This window comes from Parus major, chromosome 7, assembly GCF_001522545.3.
Source record: "Parus major isolate Abel chromosome 7, Parus_major1.1, whole genome shotgun sequence".
NCBI lineage: Eukaryota > Metazoa > Chordata > Aves > Passeriformes > Paridae > Parus > Parus major.
In genome coordinates, this window is record NC_031776.1 from 12,519,466 (window position 1) to 12,542,901 (window position 23,436).

The 23,436-nt window shown below is 36.3% G+C and overlaps 1 protein-coding gene across 1 annotated transcript in view; it reads right to left on the reverse strand.

Moving 5' to 3' along the window:
• PARD3B (par-3 family cell polarity regulator beta) overlaps positions 1 to 23,436 on the reverse strand; it is a 392,350-nt gene that overhangs the window by 159,512 nt on the left and 209,402 nt on the right. The window contains exons 14-16 of the mRNA XM_015635105.3: positions 19,943 to 20,042; positions 17,738 to 17,853; positions 6,091 to 6,135 (exon numbers count right to left, since the gene is read on the reverse strand). Of these exons, the coding sequence (XP_015490591.1) occupies positions 6,091 to 6,135; positions 17,738 to 17,853; positions 19,943 to 20,042 (261 nt within the window). The remainder of the gene's footprint in view (positions 1 to 6,090; positions 6,136 to 17,737; positions 17,854 to 19,942; positions 20,043 to 23,436) is intronic.

Genomic DNA, 23,436 nt, shown 5'->3' on the forward strand with positions numbered 1-23,436 from the left:
CACGTGCTGAGCTTTCCTTCTACTGGCATGCAAGCTTGTCTCTCAAATGAGTGGTTCAAGGAGATCATCTCAGCACTATTCATTTTTGTCTTTCTTGTTTTAATTTTTGGCTGGTTTAGCTCTCTTAACCATCTCACCAGCTAAGCTGTGGGACTGGAATAAAGAAGAAATGGAAACCAGGCAGCTGCAATAGGAGGCATGGTGCCCAAGACTGCTTTATTCAGCAGCAGCAAGCTTTTAGATCAACATCACAGCATCAAACATCACCCTCAAGTGAGGGATTTTTATCTACAGACGATTTTCTCAGGACCTAACAAAAAAGGGGTCACAACAAATCATCATCACACAGCTAATAAAGTCTTTAAAAAAACTAAAAAAAAAACTAAAAAAAGCTGTCAAAGGAATAGTTACAGCTGGTGAGTTACTGGGAGTAAAAAATGATTCTTCTCAAGAGTAAAAATGAGTGCTTGTTTCCTTCCACAGAGGAGAACCATCTAACTACATTATCTGAGAGCTGTTTATCAGCCACATAGACCTGGCAGGCATGGAGGACTGTAAAGACCCCCAGCCTGACATTCAGAAGAGATTTTGACTTACAGACTACTTTTCACTAGAATTCAACAGTACAGTAAGTTAGTAAGTTCTGTTCATTTAGAATAATGGTTTGAATCACAGAACTGTAAGTGTCCAGCCTTCCTTTTCCTGAGTCAGTGACCAAGCAAACTTCTCATGCACAAATATATATCATTTTTGTGCAACTAGCTATGCTGATCAAGCTGCTCCATTCCCTCCCAGCTCTAACCAATAAAGATAGTTACAACAACATATAATATATAACACTATTATACATGTTAAAAAATAAAGCCCTTTTAAAAGGGTAGCAATGCCATATTTGCACAGAGTATTAGGTAAATTAATGTATCCATCTATGTTCACTAGACAAGCTGTGTTTGAAGAAAAAAAAAACCACAGAAAACCACAGCAGCCAGGGATTCAACAAAAGCTGAGCATTTTAAGTTTTAGAGTAGAAATTGTTTTAAACCCCAACAATATAATAGATTCAATGTAACATCCTTGACTTTATACTTTGCTAGACATAAATAAAGGAGAAAACATTCACTCCCCAAGTGACCAGAAGGAAAAAAGGAATCTTATTTTTTGCTTCTCAGCTGCATGAACTGATACATATTCTCAGATGAGAATTTATTTGGAGCTGTAAGTTCAAAGCAACACTTTGCTTGGAGAAGCATAATCAAAGTTGATGATGATGATAATGTTGATAATAACAGGAACAACAACACTACCACAAGAATATAATAATCCAGGGAGAGATGCCCAAGTGAATGTAACAGGGAAAGAGTGAAAAATCTTGCAGAAATATTCCCCACAATAAAACATCAAACATAACCCACAGCTTAATGATTCAAAGCTTACAGAGGCACAAGCTGTGGGTAATAGAGTGAACTGAAGCATCGTAGAAAGGTATTTGTGTTTGTTTTTGTGGCAGTTGCACTGAAATGGCACCAAGCATCACATGGGCTGAATGAAGGGAAAAATCACACTGCACAGCTTCCAGTGACACCACAGTTTGCTTACATCCAGTATCCAAGCCCAGACACATAGGTCAGGCTACACTGGTATTGCTGAGGTATACCGCAGACTGGGAAGTAGACAGGTCCTCTGTACGCTTACAAGAATGATTGAAGCAGCCAAGTATTATACTCATATTCTCAAAGAGAAATAAAATGAACTAAAATCAACCTTCTTTTTTCCTCTCAGAAATGCAGAGGGGTCAGATTCCATATGATATATGCTTTCAGTTAGTAACAAGGCCCTTGTTTGGATAGGCACTTTATTGCCTATGTCAGGCAGCTCAGCCATTTACATGAGTCTTTTCTACTGTGGACCTAGTTACTATATAAATCCTTATGAACTCAGTACTAAACCCAACGCTCCCTTTGAAAATCTGAGCTTTTATGACATCTACAGCAGCAAGAAGGCTCCTTTAATAAAATTATAAAGCCTGGCATAAGGAGAGGAGAACAGCACTTCCCTATCCACCTCTTCAACATAATTGTGTTACCGGCAAATCAAACTTATTACAATGGCACCAACCTCAAACAAGCCCAGCAGCATGCACTAAGCTTTCTGTAGTCTTTCCTAAATCCACTATTAACCCCCCCCTAGATTCCTTGATTAAAATGAAGCTTCTTGTGCTACAAAACTATGCATAAACCACTGGATTTTCCTGGTGTTCCAATAGCTCATGCTTAGCTTTAACAACATCTCAGTAAAATGTCTTAATGCAGAATACATCTTGGCATTAAAGGATACACCAATACACCAAGACCTTTAACCTAAATTATTCCAAACTATCTCCACTTTCCATCTGAACTGCAGTTTAAGCACAACTCACATGTTGTCACCCACACGTGAAGCAGTGCAGCTGTGATGGCACTGAGGCTCCAGGACAGCCTGCCCTTGCAGGATTTAGCTGCACAGCTGCCTCTCCAGGCCTTCTTTCCCAGAACACCAACCCTTACCTACAGGCTCAACAGCCACGTGGGAACTGAACTGGCAGCAAAATTAGCAGTAAGGGGCAGAGCTTGACCAGAAGCATCCTTCCAACTATCCCAATGGGCCTTTTCCTACTAAAGTCCTAACCCTATCTCTTGCCATATGTTGTGGTTTAACCACACAGCATTAATTCAAATTCAGCTGGGTAACAGAACCACCCCCTATCACTCAGCCTTGCTGGTACTAAGCCATAGCCCAGTCACATGTTCCTCACATAGCAGCCGGCAACAAAATAAGATCTTACTCATCTTGTCTCAAGACTGTCTTGAAACACAACCCCAGCCAAAAGCATGGTCTAGTGACATTAAAATAAAAATAGGAAAGCTTTTTTGACCATTTTGCTAATTAATATGTCAGCGCTCATAAAGAAAGACTCATCAGCTTTTCTCCAGCACTGCATCATCTGAAAGAGCTGTGTCAGCAGAGACCTCAGCAGACAGTCAATACATATTAAAAAGTGGTCTGAGCAGTAAATCAGAACACAAAAAAAGAATTCTAGAAAAAACTTAAAATAGCTTCAAAAAATTCGGTACTCAATTTCAGTATTTTATATAAATCAGGTTATATTTGATATGCAAGCCTTGCCCTTTATAAGGGATATTCTCTTAACTATCCTAGAACTGCTTTTACAAAAAGGTAGGAGTTTATGAAAAACTAAGCTAAAGCTGCTGATTTTTCATCTTTGTGAATTTTCAAGGATCTTCTCTGCTTTACAACAGAGACACCACTTCTGTCTGCTTCTCATTCTCATCATTCGTATTGGCATACCATTGCTGAGCACACGGGAAGGCAGGAAGGTTACAGAGGACAAATTCTTCTTACAGGACTCAGAGAAGTTGTCTTACACACACACACACAAACTCTGAAATCTGTTTTTTTTCCCAGAAAAGAACCAGGAGGCTGCATCAGTACAGAACTCCAGTGCTTTTTCTGATGGCACTGTGGAAAATATTTTCAACGCTAAGAACACCTGTAACCATGGCAGGGGTCTTCCATCCAGCAGGATGAAATACAGGCCAGGTATGACAACCAGAATCCACAGGTGGATTTCTGTGAGGGTCATATATGTGTTTGGAACAAAGCTCCAGCCATCTTTCCATAGAACATCCTTACAAGCTCAGGATATGTCCAGACATACTTCTAAAAATCAAATCTACTTTTTAAGGAGGGTGAGGGGAACAGAACCACTGTTTGTGGGTGCAGCATACAAAGAGACAGACGGGCTAGAGCTACTTTCTAATGCCTCAGTCTTACAGAGAATTGTGATAACGCTTTTGGAAATTAATGCACGCCTCTAGCTCCTGCTGCTGCTGCTCAGTAACATGTAGTATGTGAGGGATAAAGTAGCTGTTCCAAAAGCTGAGACTAAATGCTTGAAGAGCCACTGCCCCAGAAGAAATAGAAAGAATATTTCCCTAGAGAGAATTACTCAGCTGTGCATTTTATAGAACAAGTCATGTTGAAGGAGAGATAGGATAATTGCATTGATTGTTAGTAGGTGATAATTAATTCTGTATAGAAATACGTTTAGTTTCCTGAAGTCTAGAATAGGATGGAAACTCTTCATTTTGTAATGAGAAAATAACTGTGTTTTGCTTGCAGCACAAGAAGTTGCAATGTCTTCCTTTTAAAATTCTTAAGGTACCTACAAGGAAGACAGCACAATGAATGATGTTTAAAACAGAAGTTCTGTGGTAGGACTGAATGCCAGACAATTGCACATATGACATATAACTCCAGAAAACATAGAGTAAAAAGGAACCAGAGAAAAAGAACACCATGTTCTTGAACAGACCTTTAAATTAAATATTTGAATGGAAAAATGTGGAAACCAAAATAGCAGCTTGATTTCTCTTTAGGAAAAGTTATGAAATGGAACATGAGCAGGAGAAATGTTTTTCAATGGTATTTGAACAGTATTTAATGTGAATAGGACCAATAAAAATAATTTACACACCAACTGTCTCAGAAGTTAGCTAGATTATTTTATTCTTAAAGGGAAAAGAAAGAAACGCCTTGAGGAATCTTTGTATCTATTCCTTGGGTGATCTGAAAGATCTTAGGTATATGTAAGAGAACTGTGAGGAAAAAGTAAAGCAAACAAGTCAAAGTTCAATAAACACAGGTCCACATGTTCATATAAAATTTGTAGGTATCTTCAAACAGAAAACTTTTCAAAGTCAGTTTTCAAGAATCTGCAGAAGTGTGCAGAAGAAAGATCAAATGCTACTAAAAATTATATTACAAAGCTTAATGTATCTAAAACAATTGACTGCCAAAGAGTTATAATCTTACCCCTCCCATATTCTTTGATAGCAGTGAATCCCATTGATCTCTGGTAAACCGCATGATATTGCAATGTTTGTAGTAATTTTTCTGAACAGGGAAAAGCCCAAGGGCAACACCCTCAGCTTCTTCAAGTTGACAAGATTGTTTCTTTGAAGCTTTCACATTCCCAAAAGAGAAAGTTGAAAGATTTTTTTTCTTCCCAGGAGTGATAATATTACAAGACATATGAACTATTCCCTGATTCAGAAAGAGAATCCAAGAACTTCACAGGCTTAGGAAAGATGCCAAAAAAATCTAAAAAGAATTTGTCTACTAAGTTCAGGAAAAGGTCTTCAGATAAGGAAAATCCACACCAGAGAACTAAAGGACACCCAGTTGTACAGTGAAAGAACACCATAAACAATCAGGAATCTCATAGCTGACCTTCTTTTACATGAATTCAGCTTAGACCTATCATGGAGTGGGAAAGGGCAATGTACAATGTGCTACAAAGGGGCAGGCTGAACCTTCAGGATTTTCTAACATCAGAAGACGCTGCTGAATAACTAACGTTTTCTAGGAAGTTTAAGGTTTCTCATGTCAGCTTACCCACAGCTCATGAAAAATGACAGTCTTATGTGACATTGCCTTGGAAGTTTTTTTTTAATGCAACAGCTGCAAGCTGTACAATGCCATGGCACGGTTGGCAGAACTTATTTAGTAAGCAGGTACAGTTACTGCAGCATGGTTTTTGTGTTTTTTATTACGATTGCCTGAAAATTATTGCTCCTTCACAAGCACAACAAAAGGAAAAGCTGTAACATTTTTTTTTTACTCTGTAAAATTTTTTAGTGTTGTCTTCAACATTCCAGGTAATGGAAGTATAACTCAGAGCAAGAAGAAAAAGCAAAGAAATACTTGTATTTCTCCAACTGTGTATTGTTTAAGTCTCTATACTCCACAAGAGTGCACTTCCACTTATTTGAAAGTGCATTTTCTTCAATTTACAACACCTGTACTGAAAAATAAAGTTATAGCTCCTCCTGATAATGATTTGGCTACATACACTGCCTGGCTAAGAGCAACTCCTGATTAATCATTGTTCAACTTGGACTCAGTGCTTACAAAGTAATGCCTCAATTTGCAATTGTCTTCATCACCACAGTTTCTGGAAGCTGATTTCATTTACTGCCCGTTCTACTTTCAAGTTGCTGACTTTTTCTCCAGAATAGGAGGACAGCTTACCCGATTTGTGTCCGGCCAACAAACCAACTTTGCTTTCATCTGCCACTGGAGAAATAAAAGAAAAGACACAAAGATCAGAAACTTATTTAAATTCACAAGCCTTTGAAACACTGTCAAATTATTTCAGACACAGCATCCTGAGTCTTTAAATTATAATAATCTAAAAAAAAGCCTTTCTTTACCTAATCCACATGGGGTGCTTCAAAGTCTACATATCTGAATCAAAGCCCTCTGAAACCAATAAAAGGACTACCAGCAGTCCTTTTGGGTTACAGATCAGGACCTCAGAACTTACACACTCAAAAGTGAGTTGTCAGAAGAGCAATTGCACTTGTAAATAACTCATCTTGCCAGACAAATCACAGGGCATAGGAGAGTTGTAACAATTTCAGATCAAAGACTTCAATTGTAAAAAGAATCCAGATGTGGAAACCTTCCCATCTGCAAGACATCTCACTGACTCATGGGACCTCTGCAGATAATAAGGTCTCCCAAGCCCTGATATTTTTAATGACTTATGCATTTTTTTTATTTTATATTTTGTCTATAAATTTGTAGCTTTGTAGTATTTCACATCTTATAAGAAAGATGTTTGCAGTAGCAACAATTTGCAGACAGAAGTGGAGAAGCAAATTCTGAATGTAAGAGGAGTTGGAAGTTCTGTTCAGTAAATTCAGTTTATCGTCATATATCTCAAGAAACTAATTAAAATACTCTCCTGGAGAGCTGAGGGGAAGAACCAATCACTATTCCTTAAAATGAATTCTATGCAAAGAAACAGTGGTAAATGTAATGTTAGGGATGATAAAACAAGAACAGGAAATGAATGTTAGGGTTGAAATCTTATCCTTCAACTCTGTCTGCCCAAGCGCTCCCTTATAACTTGCCTTAAAACATAATCTTTTTATATGATAAAATAAATTGTCAAGTCATACCAAAAATTCCATAAATGCAAACTTAAACAAGCTTTATAGTGGTCACTATAAAAAGTTTACATAGAGGGTTATCTGACATGATACCAGAACCTGCTATACCTAGGAGACAGCAGTACAGTAGTTACCGACATTTAGGAGTTACTACTGGGAAAATAATAACACTAAATATTTTCTTATATTGCCTCTCCACATTTAGGGAAGCTTTTACCCTCAAAAATCAACATCAAATTCAGGACTGGGATTCATAGTAGTCATGAATCCACAAGTGACCAGTGGATCTCTTCTCTACTTCTGTGATCTAATTGTCACCTGATTATCAGCAAATTGACATAGTGTAGAGTTTTTATGGGACATAGGTACTAATAAAGGAAGACTAATTCTGTTTGCAGCATTACGTAGAGGTTCTGCTAAAGCAAATGACAGTAAGACTAGTCAAAATTAGAAGTGCAACCAAAATTCAAGGAAATTCTGCACTCCTTGATCTTTCAATGTTTTTAATCCCTGGAAATGATAACTATAGAACTCCTTGCTATGCAGGAGTTGATCCTATAATGCAAAATGACTGGACAAGGATTTACTATAAGGATAGTTCAAATTCCTTTTCCTGCTCCCTCCCCACAGATTTCTCTCTAAGCAAAACAACTGTGGAAAACTTTGGTCCTAAAGGTTAGTGTTTTGACAAGTTATGATTGTGTGAAAACAAGGGATTATAATGGAAACTGATTCACAACCTTAATTATAGCAGTCACTAGTGGCAACCAGTATAATGTATGGTAATTACTTAAAGCAGGTAATGCTACAGTACATAGGAACTTTAAAAAAAAGACAAAACCCAAGGTTGACAGTATTTTTTAAAAGCTATGCTGATGACTTGGTTTGCCTGAAACTAAGTTTTACATTATTAAAAGGGATAAATCCATTTAACTTAATCATACTTTACACACCAGCTTCACACACAAAAATTAGATTTTAATACTGGAGGGAAAAAAGGAAGAATAAAATTATTAAAAAATGAAAAATAATCTTACCAAAATACAAGGTTAGCATTATGAGTTTAAGCACACACATGCACAAAATCTGGGAAATGCAAATATTAAAGTTCTATATCAAAGTTTGAGCAAAATACGTGTGCACCTCCACAGGGCAGTTTTCATTTCATGGGTTATTATGCTTAGGCAGAGCCTTCTAGGATGGCCATCTTTCATTAGACTGAACAGAAGTAGCCCAGAAAAGTCCACTGGATAGGAATCCCATTCCTTCCCTTGTTTCCCCCCAGAAACAAAGAGAAGACAACAGGAAAAAAAACCCAACCCAAAACCAGAAAAGCTAAGAGAAGATTTGTATTTGTATGCTGAGGTTGAAAACTTTGCAACTAAAGATTTCATTGAGGGAGTACATGGGACATCCTGTTCCACAAAATACCACTTGAAATCACCTCTTTGCACGTTGTTCAAAATTGATACATTCAGTTATGACAAAAATAGTCCTTCTCTAGTTATTGACCTTTGAAAAAAGGCAAGAACTAAGAGGAAATTTTTTCCTATGATTATACCAGTTTTGGCCTGTCTTTGTAGAAAATCACCTGAAAGATTTTAAACAAGGAAAAAATAACATCTACTCTTAAAACTCAAGTAAAAAGAATTCTAATTATTTTTATGTTCCAACATCAAAAAATAATTACTTTGCAAATAACTGAAATTTTTCAGTTCAAGATCACACTTGGGAATATACACAAGTAACTATTTTTTATGAAGACACTAGAATTACAATATTATTACAAAAATTCTCTTGAGCTAGAATTATTAAATGCATAACATCTCAAAAAAATTGAAACCGTCAAATTTGGGGACTCCAAAGGAAAAACTCAAACAAAAATCTGGGAAGGATTCATACAAGAGAACAAACAGATTCACAAACAAGAAGATACTTCCCCTTAACTTGTGAATCAAATACTTCACATTTTGAAATGTCCTTGGAACCCCAGGGATTTGTTAGTTCATGAAGTTAGTAATTTTTGTCTGTAGAAATCACTCTGGCTCTTTTAAAGTAACATCTATTATTTAGGAACCACATTTTCACCACAGAAACCAGTTATGCATTCACTGTCAGTACTCAAAGTAATTGCTGAAATAAAAGATGAAAGAAGTTCTACAGCTACTTAATAAAAACATGGACGTTTGGGGGCCTAGCAAGACCACAGATTATGAAAGATGGACTATTACTAAACCAAACAAATCTGCCCAGCTGATACTATTTTTTTATAACTGTGCCAACAATTACGACAGAGGGTAAGGAACCCCATCTCTTTTTGCCATGAATGATCAGAGTTTTTTAGTATTTCCTGTGGTAATACACTGGAGTGCTGTTTTGCCTCAAGAAAATAAATAGCATTGTTTAGCAATAGTAAAAGCACCCAGAATGCCTTCCTGTCCTTCACATAAATGGTTTGACTGCCATTTCTGTGCCCTGCTCAAGGTAGCCAAGGTAGCCATTTCATTTGAATTGCATAATTTCCAACGGTTTAGTATACAACAACCTTCTGTACTTCTCAAAGTTTGTGTCAAATCCAGTCCAGGCTTACATACAGGCCAACAATCTAGTTCTAAACTGTGGTTTAGAGAAGCACAAATCAATGCTGCTGCCAGCTGTCATAACCAATTTCCCTCCTTCTGCCCAGTTCAATTGCATTATTTTTCCCCAAACCAAAGAGTCACTACCATTCACAAGATACAAGGTGCTGTTATTCAACTTAAGTGATCCCTTTGTGAAGGATCAGTTTTGCACACTTAAGAGATACTAAAAAATCTAAACATGTGAATGTCATGTGTGTTTCTGCTGGACAAACTGACACGTACCTTTGAAGACCAGCTGCAGTTCTGCACTCAGAAAAGAAGCAAACAAGGATTAAAATTACAATTAATGAGGAATAATAATGTAAGACACTGAAACACAAAATAATTTCCTAGAAAACACATTTCCTAACAAATACCTTTATTAGTTAATAGGAAGTCAAACATAAATTTCTTATTGTACATGAATCTATTCACAAGGGCTGTATTCCCAAACTACTTATACAAATTATGTATCCACACTTCTCTGAATCTATCAGTTTAAATGGTATAAACATATAAAAAAAGCAAAGCCTCAAATGGGTCACTGTTTTTTCCTGGTGAACTGTATCCTTACTCAGCCCTTTCATCATAACAAAGACAGTGCACCATCAATTAGTTTTAGTCAGTGATTGTGCCAAGGACATAATTCTCCTGCTGGTTTTATTTTCTGGGTGAAACGTTTCCCCATCCAGGAGCGATATAAATCACTTGGTGAAATGGTGCCAATTGTTGTCTCACAACCACCACTTAGAAAATGCTGCTTGCTGGTCTAGGCTTGCCCTGAAGTGCTACATACAAAGACCACAGGCTAAAATCTACAGTAGCAATAAAATGTGTGTATCAGGAAGGGTAAAAAAATATTTTCCTTCAGTAATTCCCTCTCTCACCTTTCCTCCATGTAAGGGCATTTGTTCTGGGCTGACCTGGATAACCACCAGCTATTCACTCTTGAAGGTTTAGGAGTCCTTAACAGATTTCTGCTCACTTCAGTGATGAAAAGCGCAGAGACTACCAAAAAGCTTGCACAAGGGCCAAGGAAAAATTATACTTATGAAGTAGGAAAGAAAAAAGAAAGGTAAACCTTTTCCAAAATGGCATCTAACACAACATTTGGGATGCCCTGTTCAGTACATTCAAAGAAAGGAATAAGTCACATACAAACCACGATTCTGGATTCTTTCTTCTCCCCTGTACAAGGTTTTCTTTAATTAGATTTTTGAGAAAAATTTTGTTAGAACTGATTTAATACTTCAGTTCAATTGTATTCAGAGAAGATCCCCAAGGGATACATCTTGTGTGTCAGCACATGAGAATGAAAACGCTTAAGCTTGCATCTGCAATTGCTACTACTTGTTGAAGAAGCAGCAGTACCGTTGAGGCTGTCCACTGGGCACATTTAGCTTTAAATGGAAGTTTTTTTCCTGACAGAAAAAAACCATTGTTTTACAATTTCCCAGTCGGCACGATACAAATTTCTTCACTTTCTTGTAGTGCCATAACTACTTGTTCTTGAAGGTTACACTGTTAATTGAGGCCATCACGGCTTCTTTTACACTTTTGTTGTCTTTTCTTATCCTCTCTCACCTCTGTTCCAGAGAAACCATACTAGGCTAAAACTCCCCCGCTGTCTTCTGCATGTCATTAACACTTCTTCCAAATTCCTAGGGTTAAACTACAAGTTCTTAATGTAATCTGTCATTCACTGATTGAAAACATTGATAGGGAACAGATTTAAGACAAAGTTTAGACAACATATTTACACAAGTGTTCTTAAAAGTTACTTCATTATCATCTTTACTTTCTTATAGTAGTTATACATTAACTTAATTGCTATTTTCTCCCCCTAACACTTTAATAATCTAACTGCCTTAACAGATCTACTCAAACTTACGCTAAAGCAGCCTAAAGAAGTACCACCTCAAGCATGTGTTACACGTTCTAGCTGTGTCACCATCACAGTGCATACAGTGCTCTCAGTCTGCTCCACAACAAACTTCCTTGAGTCCTAGACAATTTCTACAAAACCAGTCCAAACAGTTGATATTCTCTTTTGCCCACTTCTCCCTTTATGCCACAACTCACTGTCTCCTCAACTGCACTGATTTGGTATAAAACTGAGTAACAAAATTAGCCTTGTTAAAAGCCTCCATTTTCATACAGAGAAAACCTAATTTCCATCTCATTTCAATTCAGTTAACAGTGTCCCTATCACTTAGGAAATTATTTTGTTTCATTTCTGACTTACAAATCTTGATCTTGCAAGCAGAAATTTGAGTCATTTAAACTATGAAAATGGTAGTGTGTTCATTTGTAAAGATTGATTCTGCAGAGAGCCTCAGAAAATATACATCTAGTCTGACAGTACTAGAAAGCTACTCATGATGTAAGTTAGAATAATGTTAAAATCTCTTTTGGCCCTTGATACCAAAGACAATCACAGCCATAAGTGATATAGTTTTTCCTTAACCCATAACATTTTTGTTTTTGAAAAGTCTTTCTCTTCCAAAGATGATTTTTATATTACTGTTATAGGCCAGTAATATTGAAAAGAGTTAGAATTCTGCTCTGTCTTCTCCATTTCCTCATTAGTGCTGTAACAAACCTAACTAGCTCCTAAATGCAGTTCTGAAATTGGTTTCAAGTCAAAGCAAACAAATAAATGTATTCCATACATACAACATGGTAAACAAAACAATGACTTTAAAATACCAAACTACTTTTTGTCCCACTAATACCATAACTCTCACTAGAGACCTCCCAAATGTACTCTTTTAATTGCATTTGAATCCAAACACTGCTTGAAAGACCGATCTTCATTAGCTCTGTCTGGTCCTCATTTGCCTATGTTTTGAGATAGTTATTTCAGTTTACAGAAATTACACTCAGAGTAACAATAATCTGCTTCAGAGCAAACCATGAAGCAGCTAATAGCATCTTGATTGCATTTTCCACATCCTTCTGGATACGGGACATGGGTTTCCCTTTGTTTTGAGGCATTTTAAAAGTATGAACTGTAATTGAATGCATCCCCTCACTAACAAAGAAATTAGCATTTAGTTAAATACTTGCTTCCTTGCAGAATACTGCATACCTTATACCTTGCACATTTACTTGTTAATTATTCCTAAATAAGTAAGTTGCCCCATATTTTAATAAATATGCCCCAAGGTTAAGGGACTCCAAGTATGTCTAATGATGTTTCAGCAAACAATATTTCACTCACATTTAAAATCAAGTAAAGGACATACCCATTTCTTCAGGCTATAGAGCTTAATCAGTTAAAATTTATGGGGTTTTGCCTTTGATGGGGAAAAGAAGAGGGAATTAAGCAGCACCTTGGGATAGTGGTCATGGCTTATTATACCAACATCCTCAAATATAAATCTACACGGTACTTTGCCTGAATTGATGCACAAAAAAATTGCTATATATTCATATGATTCAATTTCATGTTGCTTCGGGTTAAAACAAGCCACACTTTCATGTGTTTGCATACAATTCCCATGGCTGTAGTTTTTACAGTACATTTATGCACAGCCTAAATCACTACAGTGCATAAAGATTTATGGAAAGTAAGGGTGTTGGAGATAGATAATAAGACACCTTCTTTCCTTTCGTTTTCATAGAGCACACTGATTTACACTTTCTAATGCAACATTAAAAAACAATTTCATATTAACATTACAAAAATTACCTTTTTAATATAGTTAAAATAACAAACGCTATTGAAAATGGATTCTGACAAAATATTATATAGAAATTCTTCTCTAGAGAACTGTGGTAATGTAAGGGAAAATGTGTGTGTGTATAGAAGGTTGTTAAAAGAAAGGGAAAATCATCCTTCTGGTGATTTATTTAGAAGCCATTGATTTCTTCATTTTCAATCTGCTGTTATGTTCCAAAAAAAGTGTTCCAGTTCATTGTGAAGGGAAAACACAACATTTATTTCCACAATTTTTTTATTTTGTTTTGCTTATTTTTAACACTATGCTCTAAGCACAAGTGCAAGCCTCCCATGCAGTGCAACTCTGGTCAGTACAAAGTCAGACTTTGTTTGGCTCTGCATAAATTCTTGAAGTCACACTCATAAGGCGGATCTTTGCTTTGCTAACATATGGATGACCATGGGTGAAAAGCAAAAACAAAAAAAAAGCAACTGAGAGGATGTATCAGGTACCAGGATCAGCAGAAGAAAACAGAGGGCTGTGCTCTTTTTATCAATACCAGTTCAAAACAAAAGTAGAGAAAGGCAAAGAAATATCTACCATAAGATACAGGATATGAACTCTGCCAGTGATCCAGAAAGTGCTGTCATTATCTCAACATAGCAGCAGGGAAGAACATTAAGACTTATAGCTGACATGGAACTAATCTGTAGCCTATTACTCTGAATGAAGCTGTAAATTTTGAGAAGCATTTGATCTCTGTGGAAATGATGGATGCTAAAACAGGAAACCAGTCACCCTGTCCCATATACTCTGCACAAGGACATCTGTACAGATGAGGCAAGTTCTACTCATTTCTGCAAAACTAAAAAAATTATTTCTACTACATGTACTTTTTTTCTATTTTTTTTTTTTTTTAAATCTACAATAGTAACTCAGTAACATATACCACTTGTTTTTATTTTATTTTTTCAAGTAGGTTCAAGCAAGGACTAATTCATCTGGAAAGAAACTGAGTTCTTGAAATACACCAACTTCAATCAATGCTACTTTTGGGTTCATGCTGTTTGTGAATTTGGCATATAAGATTTGTGTCAGTCCACAGGACTCATGGCACAACAGCCTAAACAAGCAGGTGGCAGTGGTTCATACCCTCTGCTCCTGTCCAGCTGCCCAGCCAACAGCCCTGACATGCACCAGGTGTCAATAAACTAAACTCCAGCTGCCCCACTGGCACGTAACCCACAGCTGGATATGCCAAGTTCCTTTCACTGCAGGGTTTGCAGGAGAGTGACAGCAACCAACTGATGCACAATGGTAGCAGTACTGAACACCTTTTCATCACCCATCCTCATTACCTCCTATCATTCACTGAGGACATTAATTTATAGCAATTGTTATTTTGTAAATAGCTATGACTGGAAAGCAGATTAAACACTCAAAGGTTTCTGGGCCTAAATATATATAAAACCAAAAATATAAACATCAATGTTAAATTATAAAATGTTAAACCTGTGTAATTATAGACTAGTCTTTACTTGACAGATTTGCCTCTTGTATATACATCAGCCCTCATCAAAGCCAGGAAGACCCTTACCATACCATTTCACTAGCTCCCTAATTTAATGAATGTACTATTTTCACATGAGATTCACAATCCATATCTGGATTCATATCCATTATCTGGATTTTCTTCTTTACCCACCTTCGATGACCCTTTGGATGGCGATGTCATTAAGCAACCCTGGCCTTTGAAATCTTGTAATTAGGCAATAGGTGCATTATATACATTTCAAGGTGAAGTAGAATGTTTCCTAAGTGAGCAGCAGTACAGATTTTACATTTATGCCCTGTATTAGATCAATTCTGTTGTCTGCTGAATTTGTGATTGTCATTCTGGGTCTCTAGGCCCAACCTCTGAGTGATTTCACAGATCTGTGGAGACACCTGATTCAGAGACTACTTGGTTTAAGAAAAAGAAACTGCATCAAAATCACATGTTCTAAGGTCTCAGAGCTCTCCTCCTGGACTCCAGTTGTGTGTTTTTTCTGTTCATCCTATCTTTTTTTTTTTTTTTTTTTTTTTGAGAGGACTGGCAGAACTTGAGAACAAAAGAATCCCATGAGTACTGAAAAAATAGGGTCTAGAAGCTTTCAGAGAAAGGACATCTCTCCTTTGTTACCAAATTTGCTGGAAGATGACTTCCCTCTTTCCTTTTTTCTCATCAGTGCACTGAAATCAGTAATGGGTACACAGCTGCATGTTGGGATGAGAAGTTACTATTGGTCACGACTGCAGGTAAGTAAGAAGCAAGCAAAAAAAACCCTAAGAAAGAGCTTTGTTTTCCCAAAAATCCACCCTGGAATGTGTATTATATGAATGCTCTATTTGGAAGCACATTTTTATATACTAAACTATTGGGATGTTATTTGTATTTGAAACACTTTATATTGCAGTTTCTTCACTTGAGATTTTCACATTTCTGTTGTTTCCTCTTTCAGACAGTAGCTTCTGCTTAAAATCTTTCAAAAAGTGGAAAGCCAAACATGGTACTTCCCTGCTTGCTAAAGAATGACTGTAAAAGGCCTAAGCTTTCATCTTTCTCACTTTCATTATTTGCCAAGCTATGTGCAAGGAATTTTACTCCATCTATTGTTATTTATAAAACAATATGGTGCAGATCTTTCACAGTCCCTCCTGTTCCTTACATGAGTGTCTCAAGTAGATTTACCTTCACATATCCAATCAGACTGGCTATTACCCTTTTTATTTTTTTACTTTTATAACACAAGGGGACTTTTCAACAGCTACCTTCTACAGGCAACAATTTCTGAACACTCTGAAAGATACATTTGTATTCATTTTTAAATTTTTTTGCATCCAATTTTATTTTAGTTTTTAGCCACCATGATTTAGTGAATTTTGTATATTCTCAAAGGATTGCTCCTGGGTGTCAAGAGCAGATTGTGTATAGAATTTGAAGTATGAGTTACCTGGCAGTTCTGAATGTGCTCTCATACACGCTCCCATTGCCTAATTTTACACTGATGCTTGTGTGCATTCTTTCCTGGGACTTCTGTGGGAGCTGGAAGCAAATCTTTCTAAAAAAAGGCTCAGTAAAGTTGAACATTCATTTTTCTAGTAGACTACATATAATATATGTTTTGACTCAAGTCTATAAACTGAGTCATTTTTTGAGGAGCATTTTCATTCTTTAAGAAATATCTAATCCATTACTCTTTGTCAAAACAGTGGAACAGAAGAGCAAACGACCTATTTTTTCTGGCCATGCAGTAGTGTTATAATTCTGCCTTAAGACCTTCCTTCAATAATTCATATCCATTCTTATGCATTTCATGCATTAATAACTGTCTGGCTTTCCTTACATGCCATTAGAGGAGTACACACGTTTAATGTCACATCAAAATATCCTGTTAAGATTACAATAAAAATCAACAATACAAAACCTAAGACCAGTCTGGAACATTTAATGGGAAAAAAAACCTGCAAGGTAACAAAAAGCTACCTTGAAACCATGTATGAAATGAATCACTTTCTATTAATGATGTACCAAGTCTGATTCACCAAAGCAAACAAATCTATTATTAAAGCTATCCTAATGGTAGTCCTCAAAGTTTCCCCATCAACACTGAAATTCATAAAAAAACCCAAACAAGCAACAGGTAAAGACTGAGTGCGGCCAAGAAGAATTAAAAGGAAAAAGAAAACCTTATTTGTTTTTTTTTTTGAGACTTAACAAGCTTTCTTGAACCCTCATAAAACATGGTGTGGTTTTCAGCTGCAATAACCCTTCAATCTTCCACCTGCAAATGCTTTCCTGGTACAGAAAGAGCATTTTACTTTCTACTTCACCCCCTGCAAGATTTCCTGCACAACACTGATGGATAGAGAACCATAACCGTACACTCTTCAAGCATTTATAAAGATCTACTGCAACACTTTGAATTCCCATGTTTGTCATTGTCAATAAAGAAATAAACACCTTGTCTTAGGAATGCTACCCTTTGTCCAGTGTTATTTTACAATAATTTATATTCTATAAAATAAATTACTTTTGTGATTGCTGGTTTTGCTTTATATTTTAGACATACAAAACTTGTACAGCAATTCTTTCTGCTCATTATTCCATCATTCCCCCTTTTCCTCAGCTAGGATTTCAATACAATGGACCTTTGCAAATAAAACCCAACCAAACCAAACAAAGCAAAAAACCAACAAACTTTCTTCAGCTCCAATAAAAAGGGTATTTGCAAATAGCTGCTACAGGAGGCTGATCATTGTCCCCATCACTGTAGCTCCTCTGCAGAACTTACTCCCTGATGTGAGTGTTAAAGAAACAAAAGAAAGAAACAGAGATGGTACAGATGGGCTAAGGCTAAAAAGCTGACCTATGTGTCATGCCAGCCTTTCTTACCCAGATCCATGCTTTTTGAGGCTTTCAGATTAATTGATTCAGACTGTTTGGCTGGTGTCAAAGATCTGAAGTTGATGTGCTGATCTGTTAAATGCACTGCTGAATTTAGGATAGGGCTGTAGGGAGAAAAAAAAAAAAGTTACGTAAAATATTTAGGTACCACTTCAAACCACAAGTGAACTAATTAAAGAAAACACAAATATACATGTGTTTCTTCCTACAGTTGCTTACAGCATGCATTTTTAAAATCAGATATTGATCCTCAACTCCCTTTTCTGAGACTTAACACTTTCAGTCACCTGGTTTCTCATCACAGATGGAAATATAAATGTAAATGATTAGTAGTAATTTTCTTCCCATTTTGCTAGCTCTATCTAACCATGGCATTTCCAAATAACACACTACAGAATGTAGGAGAAATACTGGCAATGTACCTGGATCAATTCTACTGCATCTGCTAATATAAAATTATTTTATAGCCTTGTACCACTTATGCAGAGGCCGGAGGTCTTATGGAACGTGCTATGAATGAAGAATTCCAGGGTATTGTGTTTGGTTGCTTTGGTTTTTGTTTTTTTTTTGTTTTTTTTTTTTGTTTTTGTCTTTTTGTTTTCATTCTTTTACTTTAAGGCAACTTTCTAAACATTTCAAAATTGCACCTGAGTGAAACTCCAAGTATCTTTCAGCTCAAAATGGAACAACTCAATGAAATCTGAAATCTCACATGTCTCTTTTTGATTAGAAAGAAAAATTATTATTCTTTTGTGAACTCTTAGGCAAAAAATTACTAAGAAAAGCAACCAAAAAATTATTTCCAAATTGTTCAAAAGGTTTAGTTGTACAGTGTCAAAATACTTTTCTAAGTATTCTCCTATGCATTTTGTTGAAATGCAATTTCAGTGAAATCAGTGCCACATGATATAGCAATTCAATTTCAAGAGAACTTAAGTTCTAAATGGAAAAACCATACAACACTGGAAAACTCAGGGTGAGACAAAAGGCCAGAAAATTTATCATCATTTTAATACATCTTGAGCATTTAAGAGAATGCTTTTCTCCTAGCTAGCTGGAAAAATTAGGAACAGATTCTAGCAAACGGTTGCAGTTGAGAAAGTAATGCTGAATTGCATTGATGTGTGTAGACTAGTGTGTTTATCATGTCATACATACCTGCCTGGGAGACCAGAAATAACAAAATTATTCTAGTGTAATTACTCTGTGTTAGTGAAAAGAAAATAGTTACCGAAGTCTTGCATGAAACATTCAAGGTACCCATAATAAAATATGACACTACAGGCAACTCATCATTTAATGGTAGTTTTTACTCACACCAATGCATGCAAGGACAGACATGTGGCTAAATTTTTAGCTGAAATGCATACTTTCTTAATATCACTGCAGTAGATGCATGACTATCAAAACTGAACACCCAGCAAACAAGGAAGCAATGTTCAATGTTGCATTTCAGCGTCATCATCAGGATTGGTTGCATTCCTCATCACCAGGAAAGGTTGAAATGATGCCTTTGATTTGAATCCTGTACTACTTGAGATAGAGTATGAGCCACCGTGAACATCAACATGTTTATACTTTTTTCTGCACCTCCAAACTTCTGTATTTATTAAGGAAATTGAAACTTATAGTTGCTATCAAGCACGTCAGGCTTTGCAAAAGTATCTGAAAAATCTACTCAATACCTTTTCAATTGGTAAAGTGTTCATTAATTTTTCTCTTAAACATTTCAATTGTTCAGACTTACTGAAAATTCATTTTGTAATCTCAAGAATATCTTTGTGTGACATAAGGAGATTCAGTTCCTTAAAAACTGTGTTTAACTTGGACTTTTAAAGCTTAGGAGACTTCATTTACAGACTTCATTTACACATTGCACCCACAGTACAGTTTTAAATTAACTTTTTTTTTTAAATTGGGATTATGCTTTGGGATTTTTTTTGTTTCACTGAACACACGATAGAGATATAATCTGTCATGGATAGGAGGCATACTGCAGCTTATGTACAACTGAACTGAACAACACACTAAATGCTAAAATAGCATTCACAGCTTATGTTAAAAGACCTTCCAGCTGACTAAAGAAAGTGGTGCAAATTTTTAAAAAAGTGGTTTAGTAATCAATTAGAACTATTATCAGAACCACTACTGAGCAATTAGTGCTATAACTATTAAGAAGAGCTGAAGTCCAACCTGTGATTATAATCCTCATTCAGCAGATCCTCACTAGGATGTGGTGGGAGAGGTGGAGGGGTTTCATTTTCACCACTGCCACGATCAGAAACTGGAAACTCTGAAACAAAATTTAGAAAGGGGTTAAAAAACCTGCAGAAACAACTACATTACACCAGTTCACTGATTGATGACTGGAAGGCCTCAAGCAATGCTGAAGTAAATCACAAATTATTCAAATCCCTAAACTAACTAAACTAGAATTAAAATCACACCAAGCAGAAAATACACCCCTTGGGATTTTCCTGAAGAGCTGATTTTCAGATTTGCATATATATAATTAAAGGTAAATATAGGGAAACTTTGTACTTATAGTGAAGTTGAGTGCAAGGCACAAATTGCTTTGCTCCATTTTAGCGGAATGCTTTACTCAATTTTTAACTTCTCCATAGCTGCATTCAAACTGATTGTAGGCTCATGATTTCAGTCCCTTTGATGGGGAGCATTTATCACCCTTCATGTACAGAAGGGAACCACATTCTCAGCAAAGAGCTCAGAAGAAGAAAAAATTTCTGTTATCCTATAGCAAGAGAACAAAGAGGCATTTCTTAATTACAGTCTTCCTTTCCTACCATTATGGCAACTCCTTCTTTACCTTTACAAACAGCATCCAGCTAACACTAGAAAATTACCTTTTACAAAGACAAATATGAACTACTCAAAGCATTCAGTGGTTTGCTAGGCAACAGCACTTAAATACCTGCAATATTTAGTAAGACTGCTGTGCTCACTGTAGGCCAGTTCATTATTGTCCTGCAAAGTCACTTCTCAGCCCAAAGGTATCTTAGAAAAAGTCCCTGCACTTTTCAATGTAGAATATGTCTCACCCCTCCCAAACCTAATAGGAAACATGGACACTTCCTTGGGTTTCAATGGCAGGTAAGCAATCAAACAATGATGACATGCCACACTTTAACATGACCTGCTCTGTTGCATGAAATGTTGGCAGTCTTTTTGTACAACTCTATCTGAAAGCACTAACCTATCTGAGAGAAAAAGGATCGGCAAGGAGGGATCAAAAGAGAAAGCAAGAGATTATATTTATTTGATAAGAGTGCTGATATAACAAACAAAAATATATTGGGGAAAAAAAGTCCAACAAAAAACTCCCCAAAAAAACCAAACAAAAAACAACCCCCACAAACTCACACTATTAGCTCACACTGTTATCTCAGGAAAAGTGTGAGCACCATCAAAAGAAAGTGAGGATAAGCAGATGAGGAGGAAAGTTTCAATGAGACCTTAAAATATGATTGCCAGTCTGATGTAAAATACAGGTATGCTACCTCACATATACACACGAGCTTCTTGCACTGTGATCCCCATTCTTTCAGGTTTGAATATAAGAACAGGAAACAAATGAGAAGTAAAAGGCAAGTTCTCACAGGAAGAAGAACTTAGAAGAAGAGAGGAACTCATATTTGTTCAACGTGATACCAAATGTAACTACCAAAAGGAAGGAGATTACAAAGTTCTGCAAAAAGACTGTAGGACATTAGTAAGAAATGCAGGTGAAATTCCCTGTCAGAGACTGCCAAGTGCTGCACATGGAAGTAGGGGAAAACTCCTGAGACTTACACAAAGATTTTTACAGCTCTGGAACAGTACACTAGATGTGCACTGGATTGTTCTTTCAGTAAATATATGCTTAGTGAACTCAAAGGGAGGCAATCGTTTACAAGTGCAAAAAAGTCCAAATACTCCAGCTAGAACTCAAAAGTGAGCCTCATTTTTAAATAGTGTCTATGGTTTCATTCTTCCTATCCAAAAAATAATGTAATATAATTCAGAAGCATATTGAAAAGGTAGCAAGGATACTGCACACAGGTACAAACACTCCTACAAGGACCACAGATTAGGATTCTTTAGAGTAAGTAGCAATGAAAGAGGATATAAGAGGAGTCTATGACATAGTAGAAGCTATGCATAAGGTGAAAAGGAAGTTTTTACAGTCTCATGCACAGTAACAAGAAGGCAACCAGTTTAACTATCAAGCAGAACACCTAGGACAAACACAAAGTAGTGTTTTTCAGAGAACTCACTGCCATGAAGACACTTTGGAAACAAAATTTTAAAAAAAGATTAAGATATGTACCAAAACTTAGAAATGTATCCATGGCACAAAGGTCCAGACAGAGCTTTCGACTTAGTAAGTCCCTAAAACACTGATTATCAAAAGTAGAAAAGAGATGCCTGATGGAAAAAAATTTACCCCTCCTATAAAAAAAAAATCCACACCAAAAAAAGAAAAAAACTTTTAACCCTTCCCCCTCCCCTCCCCAAACCCACAAAAAACCCAACAAACTAAAAAAATATATAATCATACCACACTTACACTGTGGTTAGGCTTTTTGAACAGACTCAAATAATCATGGCAAGAGACTGAACATATTTGCAGTTATACTAACTTGGATTCACAGTAATTGGTACGTCATTTCACCAAGGCTGTTTGATCATGGGTTACAACTGGTATTTTTCTTACAGTAACAAAAGGGTCCACATAGAAAAACGTCAGACTTCCTCAGTGAATCGGAAATGATCACAAGGGATTACAGCTCCCAGTAAAATGAGAGCAGGAGCCAGAGCATGAGAGAATTTAACCTAAGGGGCAGTCACTGGCTTCAGGTTCAAGACCTCAGGAAATGACCTTAACAGATTCAGATAAATCTAAGCACTGAATAAAATGTATTAAATTTTAAGATATTATACAGACTAAGAAAGTAAAAAAGAGTAACTCAGGCAAAGTAAAAATTGAGTCTGTCTATAAGACACATACAGCATTTACAAGGAAAATCTGAATAATTAAGAATATCACTTCTTAATTTTCTAGCTTGATGTTACCACATAAGTATCAAAACAGGTGCTTGTACAACCATGAGGATTTGGCAGTCTCTGGTAGTAAAAAAAGTTTGATTATTTTATTACTCAACAGAGAGATGACAGCATTTTCCTTCTAACTATTTATAATAAAGGGTTATAAGAAATAGAACCTCTAATGAAACACATCCCAGTAATCTTTCAACACCAGAAATGTAAAGCTGCTGGCACTAAAGTATCAATTCTCAAAGAGATTGTTCTAAAAAACACCGTGCAACAGCTTGGCAGCAAAAGAAGTGAAGACCTGAAGGCAGCAAGTGTTATTCATGCAAAAATAGAACAAACACTGGCATTTCAATACTGGATCACTATCCCCTCCCCCTTTATTTAAATATCTACAGGCAAGACAAAATTTAATGTTTCGGCTATAAGCACTTTTCTCCAGACATTAGATTTTCTTTCTCATGTATAATAAAAAAGACTCCTAAAACAGACAGCAATATTAGCAGGCCAAGGTTCTGTGTATTTTTGCTGAGCTTTTATAAGAATTTTATTGGTGGGAGCAGTGAATGGTACTGGAAATAACTTATTGGAAAAAATTAATTAAGAAAATGACATTTTATGAAACATAATACAGC